General features: G+C 42.1%; 1 protein-coding gene across 1 annotated transcript in view; it reads left to right on the plus strand.

Annotated features, from left to right (window-relative positions):
* mapk8b (mitogen-activated protein kinase 8b) overlaps window positions 1–25988 on the plus strand; it is a 38294-nt gene that overhangs the window by 6944 nt on the left and 5362 nt on the right. Inside the window, 7 exon segments of the mRNA XM_078278586.1 lie at window positions 2599–2778; window positions 7953–8082; window positions 9374–9432; window positions 12016–12154; window positions 17075–17240; window positions 20461–20532; window positions 23584–23766. Of these exon segments, the coding sequence (XP_078134712.1) occupies window positions 2657–2778; window positions 7953–8082; window positions 9374–9432; window positions 12016–12154; window positions 17075–17240; window positions 20461–20532; window positions 23584–23766 (871 nt within the window). The 5' untranslated portion in view covers window positions 2599–2656.

The following is a 25988-nucleotide window of genomic DNA, read 5'->3' on the forward strand; positions in this document are numbered from 1 at the left end:
GAGGGCTGTATAGGCTATGGGATGCTGAAAGGAAGGAAGGGGGGTGGGTGGGTAAGCGGCAGTCAGAGAAATCCAGAGGTCAGGTCACGGTCCGCGGAACGTGCAGCTATCATCACAAAGCCGACCTTCTCAGCAAAACGTTCCAAATTTCACTAATGATTCGTCGACTTCAGGCGCAGCATGAAACCCAACTTCCTGCTTCGCCTGTGTCTCTCTCTCTCTCTCTCTCTCTCTCTCTCTCTGCCTGGATCATCCCTCCATCGCCCAGGCTTTTGGGTTTCATAATCATTATAGCGGATGAGCTAGCAGTGAGATGACATTTATACTGTACCATTGTACACATGAGCATATCTGCGCTCAGTGGGGTCGCTCACTACTAGTGCAGTGTTTCCCCATGGTTTACTAGGGGGGGGTGCTAACCCACTTAACTACAACATTACAGAATAGCAATGGACGGATTTGGCGGCACGGCATGGTGGGATCCCATTGCAAGATGGACGTTTGCAAATATCAGTCTTATACTGTAGAGCCAGGAGTATTTCCTCTCTGACAGCCATGATGGATCAAAGCCTGCCCTCCTGGCCGTGCAGCTCATCAAACGAAAACTGTATTCTTAATTCGTCACATACAATGTAGTGAAATATAATTACTGCATTTAACCCATAATAAGTATTCGGAGCAGTGGACAGCTATACATTTGGGGTTCAGTGTCAGTGTCTTGCTCAGGGTCACTGACATGTGACCGGAGGAGCCTGGGATTGAACTGCCAGTCTTGTGGTTGAGGAGGGGGGGGACCACTCTACCTCCGACCCACAAGCCACCCCAAAAAACAGATGGCCAGCCAGCCAGCCAGCCAGCCAGCCAGCCTCTGCTAATCGTAGTGGCAGGAGGGGAAGGGGGGGGGGAGTTGAGCTGAGTCATGGATGTATTATAAGACCTGGATGCGACGTTAATCGCCGAGCCCCGTTCATTCCTATGAGAGCTGCTCAGTCGCCAACCGCCAAAAAAAAGGTTTCGAAGCTCCCGGGTTTACTTCTGTGATCATGTGACCGCTGACTACGCGCAGCGGTGTTTCTCCCGCTGGCCAGTAGACTTTACATTCTGGTGACGTCACAGGTTTGATGGGGAAATGCGTTCTGGCTCTCAGAGGGATTTTTCTTTGTAGTATTGCCAGTGGCCACTGGACAAAATCAGCAGAGAGGCTGAGCGCTGTTTGTGGGGGCCTGGTGCAGCTGTATCAGCAGGCAGGAGAGCTGCTAGTGCTCTGGCCAGGACTAGCTTCCTTCACATTAGCAGAAAAGCTTCTAGCATCCTTAGCACTGTCTCCAGATCCAGGGTAGGTGCATTTAAAAACTAGAGTTGTTCCCATACCAGTATCAGAAATGTCTCTCCACACTGCCTGAAATATCGATAGCAGTGGGTATGTGAACATATGCACCGATTCCACGTAATTTAGCCCTGAAAAAAAATCGACCTTAGGGTTAGAAGTATACAGCTGTTAAAACATAATGTTATCTATTAGTGCTGTCAGTTAAACGCGTTAACGGCGTTAACGTAAACCCATTTTAACGGCGTCAATTTTTTCATCGCGAGATTAACGTTCTTTTTGGCCTAGCAAACGTTGTAGTTTTTTTTCACATGCTGTTGCAACAACTAGTAACGTTAGAAAAACTACAACACCACACCGGATCTAGCTAGACCGGAAACACAACAACAGGCACGCCGCACACACTTGTTTGGGCTTGCGATGCGAGCCGGCCAAAGAGTAGTAGGCCAACGTTACGTTTTGCGTGGATGGCGAGCGCGAGACGCCGAAATGGATGCCAATGAGATTCTGAATGGAAAGTTTACTTTTATAAAGTTGCCAAATGGTTCCATTGACAAGACCGAAGTGACCCGTGTGTTTTGTCGTTGTGAACTGAGCTCTCATCGTCTGAAAGACCACTTGATGGCCAAGCACACAGCTGATGCCAATTCTCCGCCCCCTCGTCAAAGCCAGGCGACAAAAGCACAAAGCAAGCCGATCCACTTTTCCATGTTGACAAGAGCATTAAAATGAGAAAAGAAATAATGGGACAAAAAGAAATCAAGGGACATTTAGAATAGATAAAAATGTGCGATTAATTGCGAGTTAACCATGACATTAATGCGATTAATCGCGATTAAATATTTGAATCGTTTGACAGCACTAATATATATATATTTTAACACACTGCTGTCGAATCGGCATTCGGTATCGGCCAATACGCAAGTTCAGGTATTGGTATCTGGAAGGAAAAACGCAAGTATTTTGTCCTGAATTTCAAAAGTTTGGGATCGTCGTCTGTCCATCTTTGGTTTTAGAAGGGTAAATTACTGTTCTTTGGAAGCTTTTATTACACTTAGAGCAAGTCGTCAACTCGAGTAACGTTCTCTTTATTTCACCCAGGCAGGCACATCAAGCTTTTTGATGAGTGGGAAAAGAAAAAAAAAAAAAAAATGTCTTATCAGTATTTTGGGAATCTCTGCATTTTAGTTCAGTGTGGATGTGTCGGCCGCTGGAATGAAAAGCGTGATATTAACTTCTAACAATGTCTGTTTCTCTTTGCAACCCTGCAGGTCTTGAGAGGACAGCCCCATTACATGCTCAATCATAGCGTTTGTCCAAGGCTTCACCATGAACCGGAACAAGCGTGAAAAGGAGTACTACAGTATAGATGTGGGCGATTCAACTTTTATGGTTTTAAAGCGCTACCAGAACCTCAGACCCATCGGATCGGGAGCACAGGGAATCGTCTGGTGAGTCAAAGTCTCGATCTCAGGAATAATGAAAAAAAGTGAATGCTAAACTTGTTGAAGTCCCACGAATTTTCAAAATATTATGATATCACAAAATGCTACTCAGTGTCTCCATCTTAAATCAGTGTATTGCTCTTTTCACATCTTGTTTTCTGACCTCTCTTTGAACTACAGGAGCAGTTTTTCCTGTCACTTTAACATCCAGGGCGCAAAATGACCTTCTTTGTTTTTTGTCCACCAGCCAAACGGCTAGCGAATGTTGTTGAATGTTGAATGAGTTATGACTTAGGGCTGTGTTTTGTCAGCCATGTGGATGAGGTGTCTGGAGTGGCTCACGTGTCTAAAACAGACTCTACAAATCGACATATCAGTCCGAAAGGGTAGTAACTGCAGAATCGGACGTTCCGCATTGGAACTGTCGGGTGAGGGAACATTTGATGGACGCTCCGGCTGCAGCGCTTGCTCTTTGCCAGCCGTCGGCTCTGAAAGCCGATGAGATCAGATGTTACAATATAAAACATAAGTTGCATAACGTAGTGTGCATGTGTTCCCTGTGGATTTCTGTAGACGTGAGAGGATTTAGGGAAAGGCGGGTGTTGAAATGAGTTTGAATCTGAACCCCAGAATCACTCAGGTCCATGTCAGGATTAGATCCTGTATGTAATATTATCATATCATATATATCAACGGTTGGACCATGATGGCACGAGGGCCGATAATCAGTCTATCCCTAACAACGATATTACTTGCGATAAATAAATAAATAGATATTGAAGTCTACTCAGTTCTGCATTTCTGCTGCTTTCAGTTGAATTTAAAACAAATGAAAGGAAATCATTTCCAACTTTCTGTTATTGAACAAATTTGAACATTGAATTGAATATGAAAGGCCCCACTTAAAGTGCCCATATTATGGCTCATTTTCAGGTTCATAATTGTATTTAGAGGTTGTACCAGAACAGGTTTATTTGGTTTAATTTTCAGAAAACACCATATTTTTGTTGTACTGCACATTGCTGCAGCTCCTCTTTTCACCCTGTGTGTTGAGCTCTCTGTTTTAGCTACAGAGTGAGACATCTCACTTCTGTTCCATCTTTGTTGGGACTCGCACATGCGCAGTAGCTAGGTAAGGACTACTAGCCAGTCAGAAGCAGAGTATGAGGGCGTGCCACGCTAGCAGCTAGGCGAGCATTATAACGTGTGTTACAAAGTGACGCACGTTTGTCTCTGAAGTAAAGGCTGGACTACAACAGAGCTGTTTGGAGCAGTTTGTGAACAGTGTTTTCTTTGGGGTGGACTTTGGGTTTTTTCACTTTATATCCTATAACATGCACACAAAAAGATATTTAACCCAATACAGGAAAGGGGAAAAGCAAAAAAGCATAATATGAGCACTTACGGATATTTTCTTTCAACTAACACAAAAAGTCTCTGGGTGTCTTTTGCGATATGTCGCAGTCTTTCACAATGTGTTTATTGCGCCAGTTGATATTGCAGTGACGATTTAAAAAAAAAAACTGATATATTGTGCAGCCCTAGTTAAATATCCATCACCCCAGTGATTGATTGATTGATTGGGCCATAATTTTTTTTAAATGAATGGCCAAACTAATCCCAAATAATGCTGGTCCAGTTCTTGTATCATAAGCTAAGCATGAACTCCTCTCTGGGCCTCATCCCGGGTAGGAACTGCACATCAGCGTCAGTCGAGATTTCGTTTTCATATGTGAGGAATTGCTGGTGATCAAAAATCCACATCGGCCGTGCTTCCCTTGCATTGGCTTTAACTTTACAGGATCCTCGAGACAATTTTGTAAAAAATGATGTTTTGTTGGAATCCTCAATTTGTCACAGATCCAAGGGAACGGGCTGTCCAGCTGTCTCGGGTTTTTAAACAGGAACATATGCTGAGTGACCAGAAGAGTAGAAACCCGTGTACGGTGAAATCCGATCCAACACGACGACGCTGTAGTGTTGGAAGGGTGTTTTCTAATATTTCTGTTCCTCCTAGGACAAAGTCACACCGATGACATTGGATGCAAATGTTTTTTTTTTTTAATCACGTTATTGTATTACGATGTAGTACATTTTCTGGAAACTCATTTTGGAGATAAAATAATGAGACAGGAATGTATTCTTTTAGGCTTCTATGTGAATCGTCAACCAATGTATGTTGTCACATTAATGCAACAGTCCTGTAAAATACCATAAAGCAGTCCTGCTTATTGATTGGCCCACACTGATCTAATACAACCAGACATATTAAAGGGATGTATATACTGATAAACTTTATATATATATATATATATATATATATATCTCCAATACAGGAACACCATAAATTACAGCTAGTACATTACAAAATATGCCATAGACTTATTACTTTTTTGTAAACAAATTAAAGTTTTGACTGAATTCCAGGTTACATCTTTTTGGTTATGTCACTGTTATGTGACCCAGATAATGTAATAAAGCAGTAACCATCACTGTTATTCAGTACTCACTGACTAACTATTATATCGACATTGATATTTAAGGCTGGATATCGTCTTACATTGCTGATATCGTAATTGTATCGTGATATGACACATATGACACACTTTTCCTGGTTTTAAAGGCTGCATTACAGTAGTTGAACTTAGCAGACTTCCTAGCTGTTCTATTATTTGCCTTCACTTGGTCATTGTATCCAAATATCATTATATCCACATTATTTGTATACAATGTGGATACAATACACGTGAATATTTATCAAAACTCTCATTGTTAATATTTTTGTAAAGGCACCAATAGTCAACCCTACAATATCGCCGCAAGATCGACATCGATGTATTTGGTAAAAAGTATTGTGATATTTGATTTTCTCCATATTGCCCAATCCTAGGTTAAAGCTTTAGTGCGTAACTTATTGATATTAATGAGCGTCCGTTACATTCAAGCCATCGCCAAATGAGTTGCTACAAAGCTAATTAAGCCTATCAGCTCCACACAACTCTCTCTGGATTTCTCAGTATGGCTATGTTCAGAAGATTGGGGCGTCCGGCGACTTTCGCACGCATAAAAACTTCGAGTGAAGATAACCTGAAGATGACCTCTTCTGTTTGTAATCACGTTATTGTATTACGATGTAGTACATTTTTCTGGAAACTCATTTTTGGAGATAAAATAATGAGACAGGAATGTATTCTTTTAGGGCTTCTATGTGAATCGTCAACCAATGTATGTTGTCACATTAATGCAACAGTCCTGTAAAATACCATAAAGCAGTCCTGCTTATTGATTGGCCCACACTGATCTAATACAACCAGACATATTAAAGGGATGTATATACTGATAAACTTTATATATATATATATATATATATATATATCTCCAATACAGGAACACCATAAATTACAGCTAGTACATTACAAAATATGCCATAGACTTATTACTTTTTTGTAAACAAATTAAAGTTTTGACTGAATTCCAGGTTACATCTTTTGGTTATGTCACTGTTATGTGACCCAGATAATGTAATAAAGCAGTAACCATCACTGTTATTCAGTACTCACTGACTAACTATTATATCGACATTGATATCTAAGGCTGGATATCGTCTTACATTGCTGATATCGTAATTGTATCGTGATATGACACATATGACACACTTTTCCTGGTTTTAAAGGCTGCATTACAGTAGTTGAACTTAGCAGACTTCCTAGCTGTTCTATTATTTGCCTTCACTTGGTCATTGTATCCAAATATCATTATATCCACATTATTTGTATACAATGTGGATACAATACACGTGAATATTTATCAAAACTCTCATTGTTAATATTTTGTAAAGGCACCAATAGTCAACCCTACAATATCGCCGCAAGATCGACATCGATGTATTTGGTAAAAAGTATTGTGATATTTGATTTTCTCCATATTGCCCAATCCTAGGTTAAAGCTTTAGTGCGTAACTTATTGATATTAATGAACGTCCGTTACATTCAAGCCATCGCCAAATGAGTTGCTACAAAGCTAATTAAGCCTATCAGCTCCACACAACTCTCTCTGGATTTCTCAGTATGGCCATGTTCAGAAGATTGGGGCGTCCGGCGACTTTCGCACGCAAAAACTCGAGTGAAGATAACCTGAAGATGACCTCTTCTGTTTGTTTTTTTTAATCCTCCGTGTCCTCCTTGCATACCTGTCAAATTTTGGATTTGAAAATAAGGGAACTTTTTTTTTTCTGCCTCTAGCCCGCGCTTGTGCTTGGCGGATTTCTCGTGCTGACATACATCATTCCTTCCCCCGTGTGAGATGCTAAAGTCGCAGTTACAAAACTTACAAAACGCGTGACTGTCCCCCACCCTGCTCCTCTTCAGAAAAGTTAATTCGCTGTTCCATTGATCGCGGTATTTACATGAGGGTTTAGAATTTTTGGCAGGAGTGCCTTCCGTCTCGGTCGTAGCGTCCATCATCCGTCTCCGTTTTTCTTCTTCTTTTTTTTCCCGCGTTGTCACTCATCATCTGACCTCACACACTAACCTCGCGACAACTGCCACCTACAGTACTTGTAGTAGGCTACTGCAGGTGGCAGTTATCGCGAGGCTAGTGACAGAGCTCAGATTGGGAATGTTTTTTTGTTACTCCGCCCGGGGAATTATTATTTTTTAATAACGCAGGTTAAAATACGGGAGATTTACGGGAAAATACTAATACGGGAGGACGGCGGGAAAGAAGGGTAAAATACGGGACTTTCCCGGCCAAAACGGGATACTTGACAGGTATGCCTCCTTGGCTACTAGCAACTGCGTGGAGGAGGGAGGTCCGCGATCACGGAAGGCTTGCATCATGTGGACGTGCCGACAGTGTTGTTGTCATTACTTAGAAACGACGCACTATAGCTTTAAAGTATCAGTGTGTAAAACATATTCCTTTGGTCCTCAGATAAGACCACGTTTACGCACTTTAAAGTGCAATATGTGTTGTTTATGTTTGTCATTGCATTTGATGTCAATATGTGAGGTATATGTGTGCATTGTGTTATGTCGGGGCACTGTTGTCAATTGGGTGGTATATGTGGGCACACCGAGACAAATCCCTGTCAACTGCACTGTTGACTGTTTTTCAATAAACTTGAAAACAAAACAAAAACATATGTCATTGTTTTTTCTGCTTTCATTTGTTCCCCACAGTTCAGCTTATGACCACAACTTGGAGAGGAACGTCGCCATCAAGAAGCTGAGCCGGCCGTTTCAGAATCAGACTCACGCCAAACGGGCCTACAGGGAGCTGGTGCTCATGAAATGCGTCAACCACAAGAACGTAAGAGCTCGACTTTCTCTGACATTTAGTTTTGAGCATTTCTGTTATGTTTCCAGGGCTGTGACGGTATAAAATATGTTGGTCCCGATTGGGTTCTTTCACGATACATTTACAAAATGCATCTTTACTTTCCTATAGGCCTGGTATCGCCAATCGATTTCCTGAATCGATTTCCTTTGTGAATCGATTCGATCGATTCGATTCACAAAGGCCTGATTCGATTACGTTTTCGATTCAACATCAATTAGGCTAGGGAGGTTTCAGCTACGATGCCAAGTTTGCTTGGATAGAAAAGAGATTCTCAGAGAACTTATGCTGTCAATTGTACAAGCACAGAGCAACCCTGACATCTTTTTTTTATTTTATTTTTATTTTATTTTTTTAAATGCACCAGGTTAATATTTACATTAGGAATTTAACCCTCCAAAAAGGACGTCAACTCACCATGTCCATAGTGAAAAGGCATATATTCAAAAAACTATTTCGGGATTGACTTAATCGATATCAGAACACTCGCACAAAGATCAATTTTAATTTAGGAGAATCAATTATTTTAACCCGGCCCTGCTGTCATACAGTGGTTTACACACCCATGCTAAAGTTGACTAATCTGGAGATTGACATGGTTTTATTTCAATTAGCCTAATAGCTGGTTTGATTTGCATTGAGAGATGATCTTATGGAAATTAAATTAATTCCAACGGCCAAGGGAACTTTATCAGGATGCATAGTATCCTGGATCCATGAAATAACTGGCCTTTAAAAATAAACATCTGCCTGCCTCTATGGGAATTTAATATACTTACTTATGCCCCCTGTATTTTAAAGAAGAACATTTATTTGTTTATGATACATTATTTATTCACAAAGAAAATTGGTGTCCTTAAAGGTTGGATTTTTCCTCATTTTTTAATTAAGGCATTAAGATCAATTTCCAAAAGATGATTACATCTGGGTTTAAATGCACAGCATTGTTTCCGAGTTTAAATTCGTCAGCATGTAATGTGATGAACAAGCATGTAGGAGCAGTGAATCTCCAATAGAAGTAGTAGGGGACACTGGGATGGAGCACAGCTTGCCCCTGAGGAGAGCTCTGCAAAATGAAAACTAAATCAATGTGAACATCAGTCTTGTCCTTGTGCGTCCGTTGAAATTGTGCTGCATCAGGCTGCATTTCAAACCACCTCGTTTGATTGACAGGTGGTCTTGAAAACGGGAATCTTGTTTGATTACCACAACGCTCCTCCCTGCGGCTGCCCTAACTCTGCTTTTTTCATTTTTATTTCGGCAGATAATCGGCCTATTAAATGTATTCACACCACAGAAGACACTGGAAGAATTCCAAGATGTGTGAGTATTACTGATCCCACATAACATCTGCTCGCTGCAGGTTTGTAAAATCAATACAGGATGTGGCACGCTGGGGGCTTAGATTACCTTTTCTGACTTTTAGGGGATTGTGCAGCGTAGCTGGATCTCTGGTCAGTGTGTTAACCTGCCTTACTACTAGCACAGGGACATTTATTTCAAGGAATACATGTAATTATAATTGCTCTGTGGAATGCTTTCTACAAACTAGATTCAGGTGGTAGATTAACAGGTGGAAATGTTTCATCTTGAAATAACTGTAAACACCGACTTAAGTCACAATGAAATGAAAATGGCCATATTTTATATCAAGGGTCCATTAAGACAAAAATCTGGTATCATGACACACACATCTTCAATGTACAAACTACCCGATAATGCTTCTGGTGGAGTGCAGCTTCTGCTTTCTGTCCTATGTTTTATTCCTTATGTAAACTCCGACCTTTTGTAAATTTGGGTGGACACTGCCATTTGATAAGAAGAACATTGCGGTTATATTTGGCAGCGTCCCGAAGTCGACAAGACTGGAAACTGGCTGTGGAATCGTAGAGAGGGGAGTACTAAACTGAGATGTGGGGGGAAGTGATCGTTTCACAGAGTATGACGGGAACAAACATGATTAATGCCATCCACTAGAAGCTGTGTGTGTGTGTGTGTGTGTGTGAGAGAGCTTGTGTGTCTGCAGCGCTGTGTCTGCCTGATTGGAGCTAAAAAGGAAAAACTGGCCAATTCATAGCCAGAGGGCTGCGAGGCAAACACGCAGTTAGAGGACGGAGGAGAACACTCCACTTGGCTGTGTGTTTGCATACCTGAATGCATACTTGTATTACAGCGTGCATGACAGTGCAATATCTATCTCTGCATATACATACTGTATGTGTGCTTGCACAAAAACACTTGGCAGTGTATTATACACATTTTCATATATATATATATATATATATATATATATATATATATATATATATATATATATATATATATGATATGATTAATTAATTGAAATTAATCGTATACATAATTAACGGTGCCTGAACCGATTTTAAGAAAGTAAAAAAAGAAAAGAAAAAAAAGGGTACTAAACAACAGTTGGTGACATTAAAGAACGGTTTGTTTATTGCTAAGGCCATATGGTCAAAATTAAATGATTTAATAATAATGTATAACAATAACTTATTTCACTAGTAAATTGAACGACAGAAACAACCATCAGATGGTAAAGGACATTTACAATAACTTCAAATGCACCACGACGCTGTAGTTTACCAGTTTCATTGAACGCACCGTCTGTGTTGTTTCTCCGACGGCAGCTGCAGATTGTTACATCCCGGTGTTGAATCCTCTACAGTAAAACACAGTCAAACTTTACACCGTTTAGCGTTAGCTGTCAGCATTTTAACCATGTTTAATCCAGCTACTAGCTAGCGGTAGGCTAACGTTAGCTGCTGTCGAGTATAGTGTTAACTAGCGTCACGTGCAGCGGTGTTTGTGTTGCCGGTATCATCTGTTTCAGAGCATCAGAGAGAAGCGCAGACATATCAGTGGCACCAGATTTCAGTAGCCAGGGTTGGCAGGAAGAAGATTTTTACAAGTAAATGTTCCAATTAATAACCCAGGCAGAACATTCTCGTCTCCCTCCTTCATTTTACAGTCCAATGGTGGCTAGAACGGCTCCGGGTCAAACGTCAATATGGAATGGATTAATCTGCGTTATTTTGACAGCCCTAATATATATATATATATATAATTATTAAAAACACAATGGATATATAGAAATATCTTCCAAGTAGAAGTTGTACTTATCATGTTGCAACGCTGGACGTTCTGTTACCAAGATGCATCTTTGTGTAAAAAAAATGATGAATGATGATGTAACAGCTGCCAGACAACATAACCTCATCACCGTTTTGAGAAGGAGAACCATTACTGTCACTTTCTAAATGCCATTTAAAAACAAGTGCTGCGTGGATGAGGAAATAAGAGATCAAAATGTAGCTTTGTGCCTATTTTTGCTAATAGTTAACATGCAGTAGGTAAGACTTATAAAACTAACTTTCTGTCATATTTGCTGACACTGACCCTATGTTCCAGTAGAACTACATGAAGCAGGTCATTAAAAAAATAAATCCAGCTCCTCTGTCACCACCTACAGCCTGTAGTGGGATTTGCAAAAATCCACCGCTCCCTGTTCAGATGCACCAATCAGGGCCGTGGGGGGGAGGTGTCTAACTGCGTGTCAATCACTGCTCATGTACACGCATTCCTACCTACAGCACCTTTTAATGTAAAATATCTGGTGAAGCCAACATATATGTGTATGTGAGATGGTGTTTGGTGTTTTAATCCCCCAACCTCGTCTTCCAGGCTGCGCTGCATTGAAGGCACAAGACTTAGGCTAGGCAAGGGTTAGGTGCCTTGAAGTCGACGGTCACAGCGCTGCCTTGAAGTCGACGGTGGGGGCTTAAAACACCATCGAGCATGTGAGATTCTCCGTGCGTGTATGTCCGCCTGCCTCCCTGTGTGTGTCTCTGCAGGATTATTTTACCCTCTGCGTTTTCCCTGCAGGTATATAGTGATGGAGCTGATGGATGCCAACCTCTGCCAGGTGATCCAGATGGAGCTGGACCACGAGAGGCTGTCCTACCTGCTCTACCAGATGCTCTGTGGCATCAAACACCTGCACTCTGCCGGCATCATACACAGGGTGAGGCTCACTCATATACATGCACACACACGAAACAGGTTTGCATGTATCGGCTCCAGATATTAGGTCCGCATGTTATATTGTAAGCACACGTATGCAAGCTCGCATTGATACACAGTCGTAAATGAACGTTTTAGGATTTAGCAACCATCGGGTCCGTCAGCATCGGAAATTTAGAGGAATCCGCAAATAACTGTCCAATAAGTCTGCCAACACCAGTCCCGCTTTGCCAGACCCTTCTCCACAGCGCTGCCGAGGAGGGTCTGGCGAGTCAACTCAGCATTCCGGGATGGGAGAAAAATGTGCTCTGGTTTATTGGCATTTCTTTAAACCAATCACAATCATGGGCGGCGCTAAGCTCCGCACGGTGCCGCTGCAAAATAGCCCCGGGAAGGATCTTGTTTAACCGATTAACTTTATCGGTTATCAGGAAAATAAAACGCCGATACAGATAATCTGCAAACTGCCAAAAAACGGCCCGAAAATCGTCCAGGGCCAATAATCGGTCTATCCCTACTTCGAAGTCTTCACTACATACTGTATATTATATGAGTCTGGACAGACATGGATGGAAACTGAACTTAACTGGTAAGTGGAGGCAAACAACCGCAATTAAGCAAAGGAGATTTAGGTCCCTATTTTAATCTCGCAAGCACAACACAAGTTCAAAGTGGCAGGTCTTGGGCTCAGAAACTGTGGCCGTCTCCAAGGACACCTGCTATTTTGGTTCATGGTCGGTGCAGCGGCACAAAAGCGCTGGATGAAGGTGTGTGGTGATGAATAACTACACTCTCAGCCGGTTTCATACGTCATTGCTCTGAAACAGCCGAGCCAGTCACAGTTCGTATGTCAACAACAAATGAAGGATCGGCTTCTCCAGGCAGTCTTATTGTTGTCTGGATGATGCAGAGCGGCACGATGCGAACAACACACGGCACCTAAAAATCTGCAGCCGATTGTGTAAGTCTTTTAACAGTTAATTAGTGCAATCATGATAAATAGGTTAGCAGATTTTGTTTGCCCTCAGACAGAACCAGGCTAGCTTTTTTTCCTATCTGCAGTCTTTCTGCGGAACTAAGCAAACTGGCTGCTGGTGGTAGCTTCATATTTACTATACAGACATTGGAGTAGTATCAGTCTTCTCGTCTAACTCTCAGAAAGAAAGTGAAGAAGTGTATTTCTATTAATGTCGCAGTATTCCTTTTGAATAATTTGTGAGTTTACAGAGTCTCATTTCATTTGCATTCCTTGACACTTGATATAGTCATATGTGAAAACACCAGAGTACACAGCCAAACATGAACAGGTTGTTAGCCAGCGGATATGATGTGCAGGTTGCAGTAAAACACACACATACTGTACGTACACACACAGGTGCTTGTTGAAACAACGGACACAGGATGACACACACACACACACGCACCAGCAGAAATATACAAAGGATCCCTTTGTATGCGCACACACACACAGTCATAAAACACACACACACACACACTCTGACGGCACTCTGTCAAACACCCTCAGTAAAAGACGCAGCATAAGATTAGCCGAGCTCCTCCTGCTCTGCCAGCCAGAACTAACTGAGCCAGAGGCAGAGCAAACCAGCCTGGCTCGCATCAGCACGCACATCTTTCATGAGGTGAACAGATGCAATATGAGTCATGGATCGCCAAAGATTCAGCTCCCTTGTTCTCGTGGGCTTTGTCTCTATGATGAGAGTTTCTTTGGTCCCTTTCAAGATGATCAGAGTTGCTAAGCAGCCCCTCTGGAATACATTTTCCTATGCGTTTGTTGTGAATCCCACTTGGTCTTCTTGGTAAGACCCGCGCTGCGTAGCAGCCCGATTGGTTGAGATTAGTCATTGATCTGGAGTGTTTAAGGTCAGGATAGCTCATCGTTCAGGGTGAGGGTAGACCCTCCTCCACAGCGCTGCGGAGGAGGGTCTGGCTAGTCCACATAGCATTCCGGGATGGGAGAAAAACATGCTCTGGTTTATTGGCATGTCCTTAAATCGATCACAATCGTCAAGGGCGGCGTCAAATGCCGGACGGAGCTCCGGTGCCGCTGCAAAATAGCTCTGGAAGGAACTTGTTTTGGTGGAACGTGTACGTTCCCAGGTTGTTTTAGTCGAGCGAGAGAAAACTCAGATTGGACAGATAGTCTAGCTAGCTGTCTGGATTTATCCTGCAGAGATCTGAGGAGCAGTTAACCATAGTCCTCATACATCCACCGGAGTTTAAAGTGCCCATATTATGAAAAAAATCACTTTTTCTGGGATTTGGGGTGTTATTTTCTGTTTCTGGTGCTTCCACGCGCATACAAACTTTGAAAAAACCCATCCATGCTGTTTTGAGTGAGATACGGGTTTCTGAATGTGTCCTGCCTTCAGTCTCCGGGTGAGCTGTTCAAAATCTGCACGGCTTTCTACGTCACTAGCCGAAACGAGGGGCCTAGGGGGCTAACCGTTAGCATGCTAGCGCTAGCATGCTAGCTCGTTCTCAATGGCAAAACACTGCTACAACACACACAAATTCACCCTAATCTACAAAATAAATTGTATAGAACTACTTACATGTCCCTGTTCTGCAGGTATTCCACGCAAAGTTGGAAGTTACCTAGCTACTGCGCATGTGCGACTGACAACAAAGATGTTACAGAAGTTGTGAGGTCTCACTCTGTAGCTAAAACAGAGACCTGAACACAGGGTGAAAAGAGGAGCTGCAGCAATGTGCAGTACAACAAAAAGATGGTGTTTTTTGAAAAAAATTAAGCCATGTAAACCTATTCTAATACAATCTCAAATTACAATTATGAACCTGAAAATGAGCATAATATGGCCACTTTAAAATTCCAACACAAAGAAAGCGGAAGGTAACGGACATCCGACTGTAAAGAGTGACATCCGGCGAAATGTCATTGTCAAGAAGCGAGGACTTTTTACCTGCAATGCATTTAAGATTTCCTGAAGTTAGTGTGGTATTGTTTGCTAGTGAGCTACCCCCTGGGCATTTTTGGGCACTTTGATGGCAGGTGTTATAGTAGTGCATAATTCAGTGATCATCATAAAGCCAAAAAGTAATTGCTATGAAATTACAGATGAAGTATCCAATTTTGTTGCTATGTAAATCATGCCGAATACCAACTAGTCCACCTGAAACGGTGGGCTAATGTGTTGTAACGAATCGACTGGCAGATGGCCATCAGTAAATTATATCCCCGGGCGCAGAGTCTTGTTATGACATGAGTACAATGCCAGTTTAGTTTGTCAGGATTACCTCCAGAATTTTGGGGAAATACTCAATCTGCAAGTCAAATTACTTCAAAAGCTCTTTGTTTGTATCATTCAGCAGGGGAGTTAAGACACATTCAAAAGGAGACTATCGGAGACAATTAGAGTCGAGCTCAGTGCATGTTGTATTTCTTGGTGGTCTTCCCGTAAGTGTCAGCCAGTTGACATGACGCTTTTCTGAATATAATGCAGCAAAGATATGAAAACACTGAACTCAGGAAACGGTTAAATAAGGATAAAAAAAGTTTCACCAAAGAAAACAAAAGCTGTGTGTTTAGTGTCATCTCTCCGAGAATTAATTATGGTTTCTCCTGGAAGAAAACAAACACCAGTATCCAAGCCCCACAACACCAACTCCAATCTTTCCCATATATTAATTTATATAATTTATAATTTATTAATTATATTTATTTACTATAAATATAATTTATTTGGAGAATTTTTCCCGCTCGCAAAAAATACTTTTTACATCTTGTATTTGTTATTCCTTTATATCTCTGGAGCATTGTGCCAAAAATGGAAGAATTATATTCCTAACCAAAAAGAAAGATATAAAAGAAATAACTCCACCATTTGCCACATCATCATACCACAACTGTACCTCAGTCTCAATCAGGTTTCTAAGGCTGCGTTCGGTCCAAAAAAAATGCAATCTGGCTATACCCCTAAGTATACTTTTTATTTCACGGTTGCTGTTTTCCGTCAGATCGTTTATAGATCTCGGAAGTTTCCGACCGCACTTGAAGGCAGCTTCATTTCACGGAGGAAGAGAGAAAGAAAAGAGACGAGCGAGACAGATGGACTGTGCGTTGTTTGGCAAACAGTCAGCTGTTCCTCAAACTCCTGGGCAGTTCGGTGCTTGTGTTTGGTGTTTTAAAATTTCTCGTGGCAGCGATAGAGGCAGTGGTGTTTCCTGTTTCCTGTACGGGATTCTCACACCGCCTCAGAACGACTGACAAGTCTGATCATTGGTTACGTGATTGGCCACCGCAGTGTAACGGCGGGTTGTGTTTGTCCAAAAGTTAAGTCGATCTTTTGGCCGCAGGCTGCTGTTTTTTTTTTTTTTTCCAGCTCCCCCCCTGCCGCAGCCTAAACGCACTACCGGACAGACCTGCGTTTTTGCCGGATCGTCTGACGGTCGACACAGGCTGTGTGAATTAGGGCTGGGCAATATATCTATATTAAATCGATATACAAGGCTAGATATTGTCTTAGATTTTGTATATCGTAATATGATACAAGTGTTGGGCAGTGGGGGCAAGTCTGTTCGAACAACAACCCCCAATGTGAGCGGCAGCCAACGGGTTGGTGGGGAGGGGGGGTGCATTATGTCGGGAGGATGATTTTAAAAGGCAACCGCGACTACGTTGTGCGTCTGCCCTATTTCTGATACCGTGGCGGCAGAAATTTTGCCATGGCGGGCCGCCACTGTTCTAGCTGCTCTATTACTTGCCTTTACCCACTTAGTCATTGTATCCACATTATTGACGATTATTTAGGCAGAACTGTCGTTGTGTTAATATTTTGTGAAAGTATAGTCAACCCTACAATACTGTCGCAATATCGACATTGATGTATTTGGTAAAAAATATCGTGAACGCATGCTAACTCTCTTGGTGTTTTCTGTACAGGACCTGAAGCCCAGCAACATCGTGGTGAAGTCCGACTGCACACTGAAGATCCTGGACTTTGGCCTGGCCCGGACAGCCGCCACTGGCCTCCTCATGACGCCCTACGTGGTCACCCGCTACTACCGCGCCCCTGAGGTCATCCTGGGCATGGGTTACCAGGCCAACGGTGAGTGGAGGAAAGCAGCTTTTTGACAGCGATTGGCCAATAAGGAGCTCCTGAGCTGCTGCCTGGCCTGCTGCATGGACCTGCTCCACCCCCCCTCCGGGATGTTTTTCGACAGCACCTCCCAAGCACACACACACACACACACACTCCCACACACACTCTTCCTATGTTCCTGTTAAGGTCACACTCTGGGAGGGGGGGGGGATGGTGGTTTGGCATGTTGGGCATTGGTGCTTTGTGGGAAACTTCCTGTCCGGGGGACTCCAGTTCCCAGCAGTGCTTTAGCATGCGTTTGATGTTTTATTAAGTGGTTGCCTGTCCTGAGCTGCATACAGCCTGGCTTAAAAACGCCAGTATGAATACAGGCACTCGTGCATGCTTCAGTAGTTTCACTGAGTGCTCCTGCTTGGAACGTATCACAGTTTCTGAAAGGCGGCCATAAAGGAATAGTTCAACATTTTGAGAAAGATGCTTATTTGCCATTTGTTGGAAGATTGATACCACTCTCAAATCTCTTCGTTAGACTCTAAAAACCAGCACCTCTAAAGCTCAATAATTAACACGTTATATCTTGTTTCTTTAATTCGAACAAAAAAAACTAAGTTGTGGTTTTGCTGGGGTTATGTGGTGGAGGACTCCAGGAAATATAACATGCCAGGCTACATCTACACTTTGGTTTACAAACAAGTATGTTTTGCTATGTGTGTGCCTTGCATCCACAATACTCCGGCGTCCCCAATACTCTGGCATTTCCGAGGCCCAGAAACGGAGATATTAGGCAACGCTGTTTTCATTTTAGAACTCTGGGGTTGCTTTGTAGTTTGGACTGGCAGAAACGGAGACCTTTGGAAACGGTGATAAACGTCAGTCAGTCATATCGGTTAGGTGGGCTTACATACCTTTCAGCAACAGTTCCACCTCGTCGTCGGTGCAAGCAAATGCATGACCAAATTGGTCAAAAAAAATGCCTCGGAACAGCAGGCGGCGCTAATCTGTATTGTCGCCCAAAAATGAAAACCGGTAGCTGATTGGACCAACGTGTCACGTGGGTCTGGTTTCTCCGGAAATTCAAAGACATTGGCGGTTTGTTCAGAATACGATCTCATATTGTACTAAAATAGTTCACCGAAACGTGTTTCTGAAAACATTTTAAGCGAGAAATAGGCCGTGCAGTTGCTGAATCTGTCTTCATTTCAAATCGACAAAGCTCCGTTTTTCAGATTTTCGTCAAATTTTGAGAGACTCTAGTCACGCTCATTCCGCTCCCCGTTTCCGGGTTAGCACTCTACCAATCAGATGGGTCATTTGAGTCTGACTGCCAGCAGTGCCCGCCCCGCCGATTATACATCTCAAATCGGCCAAAATGAAGGACGACGGCCCCTCGGACGGACGACGGCACGGAACACACCGAACAGACTCGATTCACTGACCTCGCCAGACTGTCCGACGGCCGATAATCGGCTCTGTGTGTCCGGACCTTTTAATATAGATGGAAATTCGTTATGCTACTGGAGCTAAAACTCTCATGTGGACAGATATTGTTTTTGTCTCAAAACGCTTAAAATGAAGAGTAGTGATGTAGATGTAGCCTGGATGAGTTAGCGCTGGCGGAGCTAGTGGGCAGATTATTCTACCTTTGGACAGAGCCATGCTAGCTGTTTATTCCTGTTGCCTGGCTTTATGCTAAGCTAAGCCAACTGTCTCCTGGTTCTAGCTTCTTATTTAAGGTACAGACAAGAGTGTGGTATCAAGCTTCCCATCTAATTCTCGGCAAGAGAGCTAACAAGTGTATTTCCCAAAATGTCTTGGGAAAAACATTTTTTGGGATGGAGACGTGACTTGGGCTCCAGTAGCCCAGCAGAGAGTTAAACTTTTAGGTATAACGTCCGATGCATAATAGTGAGTTAGCAAATCTCGATTTATTTTTGATTTTGAGAGAACTCTGAGAATAAAATGTTCCCTTTTGCACAGACATCATGACGTTGATACATAGTAATGTAGCAAAGAAATAGCAATACTAATGCTAATACTCTCTCATCCTCAGTCCTCTTAAGCAAAAAAAACATTTTTTTTTTCCTGCTGACTTGTTGCATTTCTTTGCTTATTCTCTTTTCCCTCCTTTTATGCTGCACATATGTAGTGGATATTTGGGCTGTGGGCTGCATTATGGCAGAAATGGTTCGCCACAAAATCCTTTTTCCAGGAAGGGATTGTATCCTTGAGCTGCTTGCAGCGGTGTTCAAAACTCAGCACACAAAAACATCGTTCGTCTCTTCAAACCATTTCTTTTTCATCAAATGGATCGCACGGAGATCATATCCTGTGAGCAACTACAGAGATTCTATTTCTCAGATTTGCCTGACACCTCGACTTGCAACCACCCACCTGCTCTTCCTACAGCTACACAAGCTCACACGACTCATCCCACCCTCCCTCCACACTCACCTCAAGCACCATGACAGTCACCTGAAGAACCCGAAATAGAATTGAATAGCTTGCTCTTCCATAGCCCAGAACTAAACTGCATTAAAATACCCTCGTCTAGCCTCAAACTGCTTCCCATATGTCTCTGTTGATGCCATAGCAACAGACACACAGAACGATACATTGTTTGGTTTTGCTCCACAACACAATACTGAATAAATTGTTGTTCTGTTAGGAAAATATTTGTGAGACTCGGTATCTGCAATGCGCATTTGGGAGAGACTTCAAAAAAAAAAAAAAAAAAAGCTTAAACAAATGATTACTTCTGGCCTTATGGATCAGAATATTTCAGTTTAACGCAACATGAATAGCAGTGAGGACCCTGAGGGTGTTAAAATGCATTTCTGCAACAACAACAAAAGATTTTCAGAAGACCTTGACAGTCAGTGTCTCACTTTAAAAAGCTTATGATTCAGTGAATCTGAAGAAGAAATCATCTTGAGCACGTTGTTTGATAAGTTTTTACAGAAACTAGTTATGAACAGGTTATGCAAGAAAAAAATGATGAAAGAATGAGGAGTCATGATTTTGATTAGCTTTGTGGGACGCTGACCCAGGTTTGAGAGTGCGCTCAACTGCATGCAACTCATTTCTGTCATGTATCACACACATCACTTGGCACCACATCATGTTTTTTTTCTCCATGTTATTTATCCACCCCCCCCCCCCCTTCTATATTTTTAGGTTTGTTTTCAGTCCTGCATGCTAATTTGGTGGTTGTCATTTCATTTTTCAGTTGATGTCTGGTCTGTTGGATGCATCATGGCGGAAATGGTCCGGGGTAGTGTGTTGTTTCCAGGCACTGATCGTATCCTTAAGTTGAACCTCCATCCAAACCCCCAAAATGCCATCTTGTCTCTCATCCTCTTGTCTGACATCTTGTTCATGTCTTTCCACTCAGCGGGGGGGGAAACCTGCCAAGCCACTGCCTGTTTTAATGAGTAATTTAATGAGTCATCGTATTCGGCGTCAACATTCCTTTCTCTCAGTAACTGAGTTGAAGGGCAGTAGACCTTTTTCACAGCAGACATGTTGACTTGTCATAGCAGGAAAAGCAGAGCTGAGATTGATAACCTTAACGATGGCTCAATTCCATCAATTGTCCCAGTAAGCTCTTTCAGTGAGTCAGCATGCACAATACCAGGACCTCTCTTAAGTGGAATGCAGCCACCATTAATGGTTTTAAACAAGACCTGTGCTTTTCCTACTATGACATGTCAACATGTCTGCACGGCGGGGGGGTAAAGCACAAGTGTAATCAGTTACACTAAGAACAAGCACCATGCCTGGGTTCATTATTTACTCCTGTGGTTTCCCTGCTTGACGGTATACAATAGCTGTCATGAAAATGGTCTATTCTGCATTTTTATCCTTTTTTATTTGTACATTAATGAACACAATGTGAGTAAATCTTTTAACGTTATGTTGGTTGCTTTATTCTGCAGTTATAGTTGATTGTTAAGGTGCATGTTCTGCGAAAACTAAGGCGACTTCTTTTGTTGTTCCTACTTGGTTCTGAATGTGTTAATTAGCGTAAAGTACGCTGCATGGACGCTATATTTGTTTGTATGCTTCTCAACACGGTCAGTCGGCTGGTGCTGCTTAGCAGCATTGCTGTGTGTATTAATATTTAGGAAAACATTTTGTGCGCTATCACTGATTTAGTAACGGCATCACGAAGCTAATAGTTGCTTATTAATGTAGTATGCCGGTTGACTTTGGTTAGCTAAGATTAATATAGCATCAGCTTGATAATTGAAGCCTTCTGTTGGCTGTTGCACTTTGTTAGCCAGACCTTCCTCCACAGCGCCGCGGAGGAGGGTCTGGTTCGTCCACACAGCATTCCGGGATGGGAGAAAAACATGCTCTGGTTTATTGGCATTTCTTTAAACCAATCACAATCGTCTTGGGCGGTGCTAAGCGCCGAGCAGAGCCACCGTACAGCTGCAAAATAGCCTCGGGAAGGAACTTGTTTTGGTGGAACGTGTGTACGTTCAAAAGTTGTTTTAGTCGTACAACAGAAAACTCAGATTGGACAGATAGTCTAGCTAGCTATCTAGATTTACCCTGCAGAGATCTGAGGAGCAGTTAACCAGAGTCCTCAGAAATCCACCAGAGTTTAAAATTATAATAAAAAGAAAGCGGAAGGTAGCGGACATCCGAAAACGGACAGCCGACAAGAGTAATCCCGGAAGTGGAACTTTGTGGGGATAGACTATGTTAAAAGAGACATGCCACGGACAGAGATGGCAGCTAAACAAGAAAAAAAATAATTCATAGAGAAGCATTTAACGTACTACAATAACACTGTCCCGTTTTAGGTTTTTAGAAAGCTTAATAAAAATAACCCTGGGAAAATACTGTCTGAACAAAACTAATGAAACGGAGGCTAGCTTGAAATAGTAGTTTAGGTCTCTAAATAAACCCTGTTATCCGTTTACTAATCATTTACTAATCCTGTTTTCCCCGGCAAGTTTGAATAAGGAAACATGGAGGACCACACGTATTCAAAATCCAAATTTCAGGAACAGGAGTCTTCTTCTTCGCCCAGAAAAAGAAAAAGGATATTGAAAAGAGCAAGAGACCGGCTTTTTGAAGCGTGAAGGCTACCGTAGCTGTAATACGTACTTTGAACTGCGTGGCGCGAGAGAGTTGATTGTATATATTATATGTATATTTATATATATGATCTCAATACTAGATGGGAGAAATTCCCACACATTGGATCTTTAAGGATGAGTAAATGTGTGTGTGTGTGTGTGTGTGTGTGTGTAAGAGATGCATACATGTTTCCAGGTGGGCATCACCTGTCTCACCTAACAGTTCACCCCCACTCCATCCATCCAGACTCATTTCCACAGGTTTGAATGGAATTTAAATCAGTTATGACATGTTTCTTCATTAGAAAAACTGCCCATACTAAACAGCCTTTCCCCAAACCTTCTGAATATATGCAGTTGCAGTTACAAAACTATTTTAGGAACAAATCCAAGCTAGAACAACTCAGTACAGATGTAGAAACTCTTTTATTATTCATCGGTTATGCAGAATCAGATGCGTTGAAAAAATATCACAAACTTGGGGGGGAGGAAAATCACACACTCTGCTCTTGCTTATAGCACCATTTATTGAAGAAAACTAACGTTTCGGTCATTCTGGACCTTCATCGAGTGTATTTTCCTATTGTATTACTCTTGATGAAGGTCCAGATGGTTACTTTTCTTTAATAAATGGTGATGCTACAAGTAGAGCTGGGCAATATGCAGGAAAAATAATTCTCACGATATTTTTGACGAAATAAATCAATGTCGATATTGCGGCGATATTGTAGGGTTGACTATTGGTGCTTTCACAAAATATTAACAGAGTTTTAATAAATAATGTGTATATAATGACTAAGTGGGTGAAGGCAAATAATAGAACAGCTGGAACAGTCTGGTAAGTTCAGAAAATGACATCACTTTACTGTAATGCAGCCTTTAAAACGAGGAATAGACAACACTCATCATATTACCATATTACATTATCGAAAATCTAAGACGATATCTAGCCGTGTATATCGATATAATATAGATATATTGCCCAGCCCTAATTCACACAGTCTGCGTCGGCCGTCAGACGGTCTAGCATTTGTGTCATATTACAATATCCAAAATGTAAGACTATATCTAGCTGCATATATCGATGTCGATATATCTCTATGTTGCCCAGCCCTAGCTATAAGCAAGAGCAGAGTGCGGGATTTTCCTTTTTTCATAAATTCATCAGTTCAAAACGACCCAACCCAACTTTGGAATGGCCAGTCCGTTTGTCCGAACCCAGCCCAGTGCTTTTTTACTTAACACCTGCCAACCTTAAGATATCGACCAGTGGAACAAGGTGATTGAGCAGCTGGGGACTCCGTCTCAGGAGTTCCTGATGAAGCTCAACCAGTCGGTGAGGACCTACGTGGAGAACAGGCCCCGGTATGCTGGCTACAGCTTTGAGAAGCTCTTCCCTGACGTCCTGTTCCCCGCAGACTCTGAACACAACAAACTGAAAGGTAAGAAAAAAAGCTTCTGTTGTTCTCTCTTCATGCCCATGATATCATCTTGTAAAGGCTTACCGAAAGCACAAAATAAATGGTGCGAGGTTGTATATTTAGTGCCTTCTAAGAGTTCAAACCATTTTTTGGGCTTAGTTCTTCTTCTTCAGGTGCAGCGATTGTCCAGCCTGAAGGGGAACCATTTGTTAAATGTAAATGGCTGTTTTGTCACATCCCAAGGCATGATGAATAATGAGTTTGATTAGGGCTGCTCGACTATTTTGGTCAATATTGAAATCGCGCACGTGGCCGGGTTGGTTCAGTGGGTAGAGCAGGCGCACATACATTTAGAGGTTTATGCCTCGATGCAGAGATCCAGGGTTCGAATCCGACCTGTGCTGATTTCCTGCACGTCTTCCCCCTCTCTCTCGCTCTCCCCTTTCTCACCTAGCTGTCCTGTCAAATAAAGGCAGAAAAGCCCAAAAATAATCTTTAAAAAAAATAAATAAATATTGAAATCGCGCTTATTTAACACTCCATTGTCAGACATGTCATTGTCTTTTGAATTGTTTTTTGCAATTATTGAACTTTTAAAAAAAAAAAGTGAAATTGAACAAATCAACAGTGAAAACGCCTTGAACTGTGAACACCCCCCCCCCCCAATACTTTTGCCGTTTGAACTTTTTATTTCATTCAGCACACGAGACAAAACACGAGTTTACTTTCAAAAAGTAATGTGCAAAATAATCGTTTTTGTTTTTGTTTTTTTCGATTAATCTGTTTTCGTGATCATTAGTGCCCAAAATGATTAGATAGATTAACATTTCGATTAATGCACAGCCCTTAGTTTTATGCCACAATATGCTTGAGCTTTACCACTTGAAATTTGAATAGAAGACTTTTTTTTAAAAGCTGGTTCTTTTTTTTTTGCTAATGTAGAATTTATCACAGGTGAATTTTTTAAAATGGCTCCTTTCATAATTGAAGGATTAAAAGGGAACTATGCAGGGTTTTTTTTAGCTTAATTTACCTTAACTGAACTACTTCAGAGTCATTGGAACGGTTATAGGACTTTTTTTCGGGTTGATCGGTGGTCGTCTCGCTCCCCCCTAGCGCCTGTGAGCTGAAAAACCACCGCCGGCCTCAGCGTCAGGAAGTATCGCGTGGTATCAGGTCTCGCGATGTAACGAATTGCTTCACAGCACTGCACACATATGCCCATTCAGGAACCGGCTAACAAGGTAGCGATGGGGGTTTTCACACTATCGTCATGGCTGAGCCGGCAAAAAAAGAAGCAGAAAGCTAGAAAAGCATTGTCGGAGGAACGGAGAAAGAGGAAACGGCAGACTGACCGAGTGAGGAGTCAGACACAAGTAAACATAGGAGCTGCCAAATATCTGTTCCGAAGCTGTAGGGGGAGCTGTATAGAGAAACCTGCGAGCAAAAAGTGAGAAAACAGCGAAGAAATGGCCCAAACTGCATAGCGCCCCTTTAATATAACGCTCTCATAGTGGCTCAGTGAGTATGTATCTAATCACTTGTAAAGCGGAAAGATGAACTTTTCCTCCACATTGCATCCGTTTGTGTCGCACGCTGTGTTTGCAACCGCGCAAACATCCGCCGACAGCAAAGCCCAAGTGACGAATCAATTTTCGGTGGCTGCCCTAAATTAAGCACTTATTACAGAAGCTGACGGCTCAGGACCAAGTTGTTTACTGTGAGGGGGAATCTAACCTCAAGCGTGTCTTCATGTGTAAATGGAGAGGAGATGACAGGAAGAGTCACAGCGAGCGCCGTGGAGCTGTTGCAAGACGACACAAGAAAAAAAGCCTTTTTCTGTCCTCATTAATTTACAGAGAAAGAGAAATACGTGACAACCGTGTATTCCCCCTGAAGTACTGCCTGTTAAGCTGCATGTGTTGGATGTTCACGCTTGGCTCTGAATGCTTTGATAGCCCACGCTGGCAAGGCCTCCAGATAGAACATATGATAATAATGTCCTAAATATACAGAGGAGTGGAGGGGTCTTTAACACGTTTAAATGGTCCCGCCCTACATTGTGTCCATTATTGCGCAATATCGGGCAAAAATATGTCTCAAACCATTCTGAATGAAGTATTGTGGTGCTGCAGAGATGTCCCGGCCTACAAATCCTATCCTACAGATCCACACAAAAATCACTATAATCATTTACATTTTTAGATTTTAATACTTTTCAATGAAAATGAGAATAATGATCC

The sequence above is a fragment of the Sander vitreus genome, chromosome 21 (genome assembly GCF_031162955.1).
Source record: "Sander vitreus isolate 19-12246 chromosome 21, sanVit1, whole genome shotgun sequence".
Lineage (NCBI taxonomy): Eukaryota > Metazoa > Chordata > Actinopteri > Perciformes > Percidae > Sander > Sander vitreus.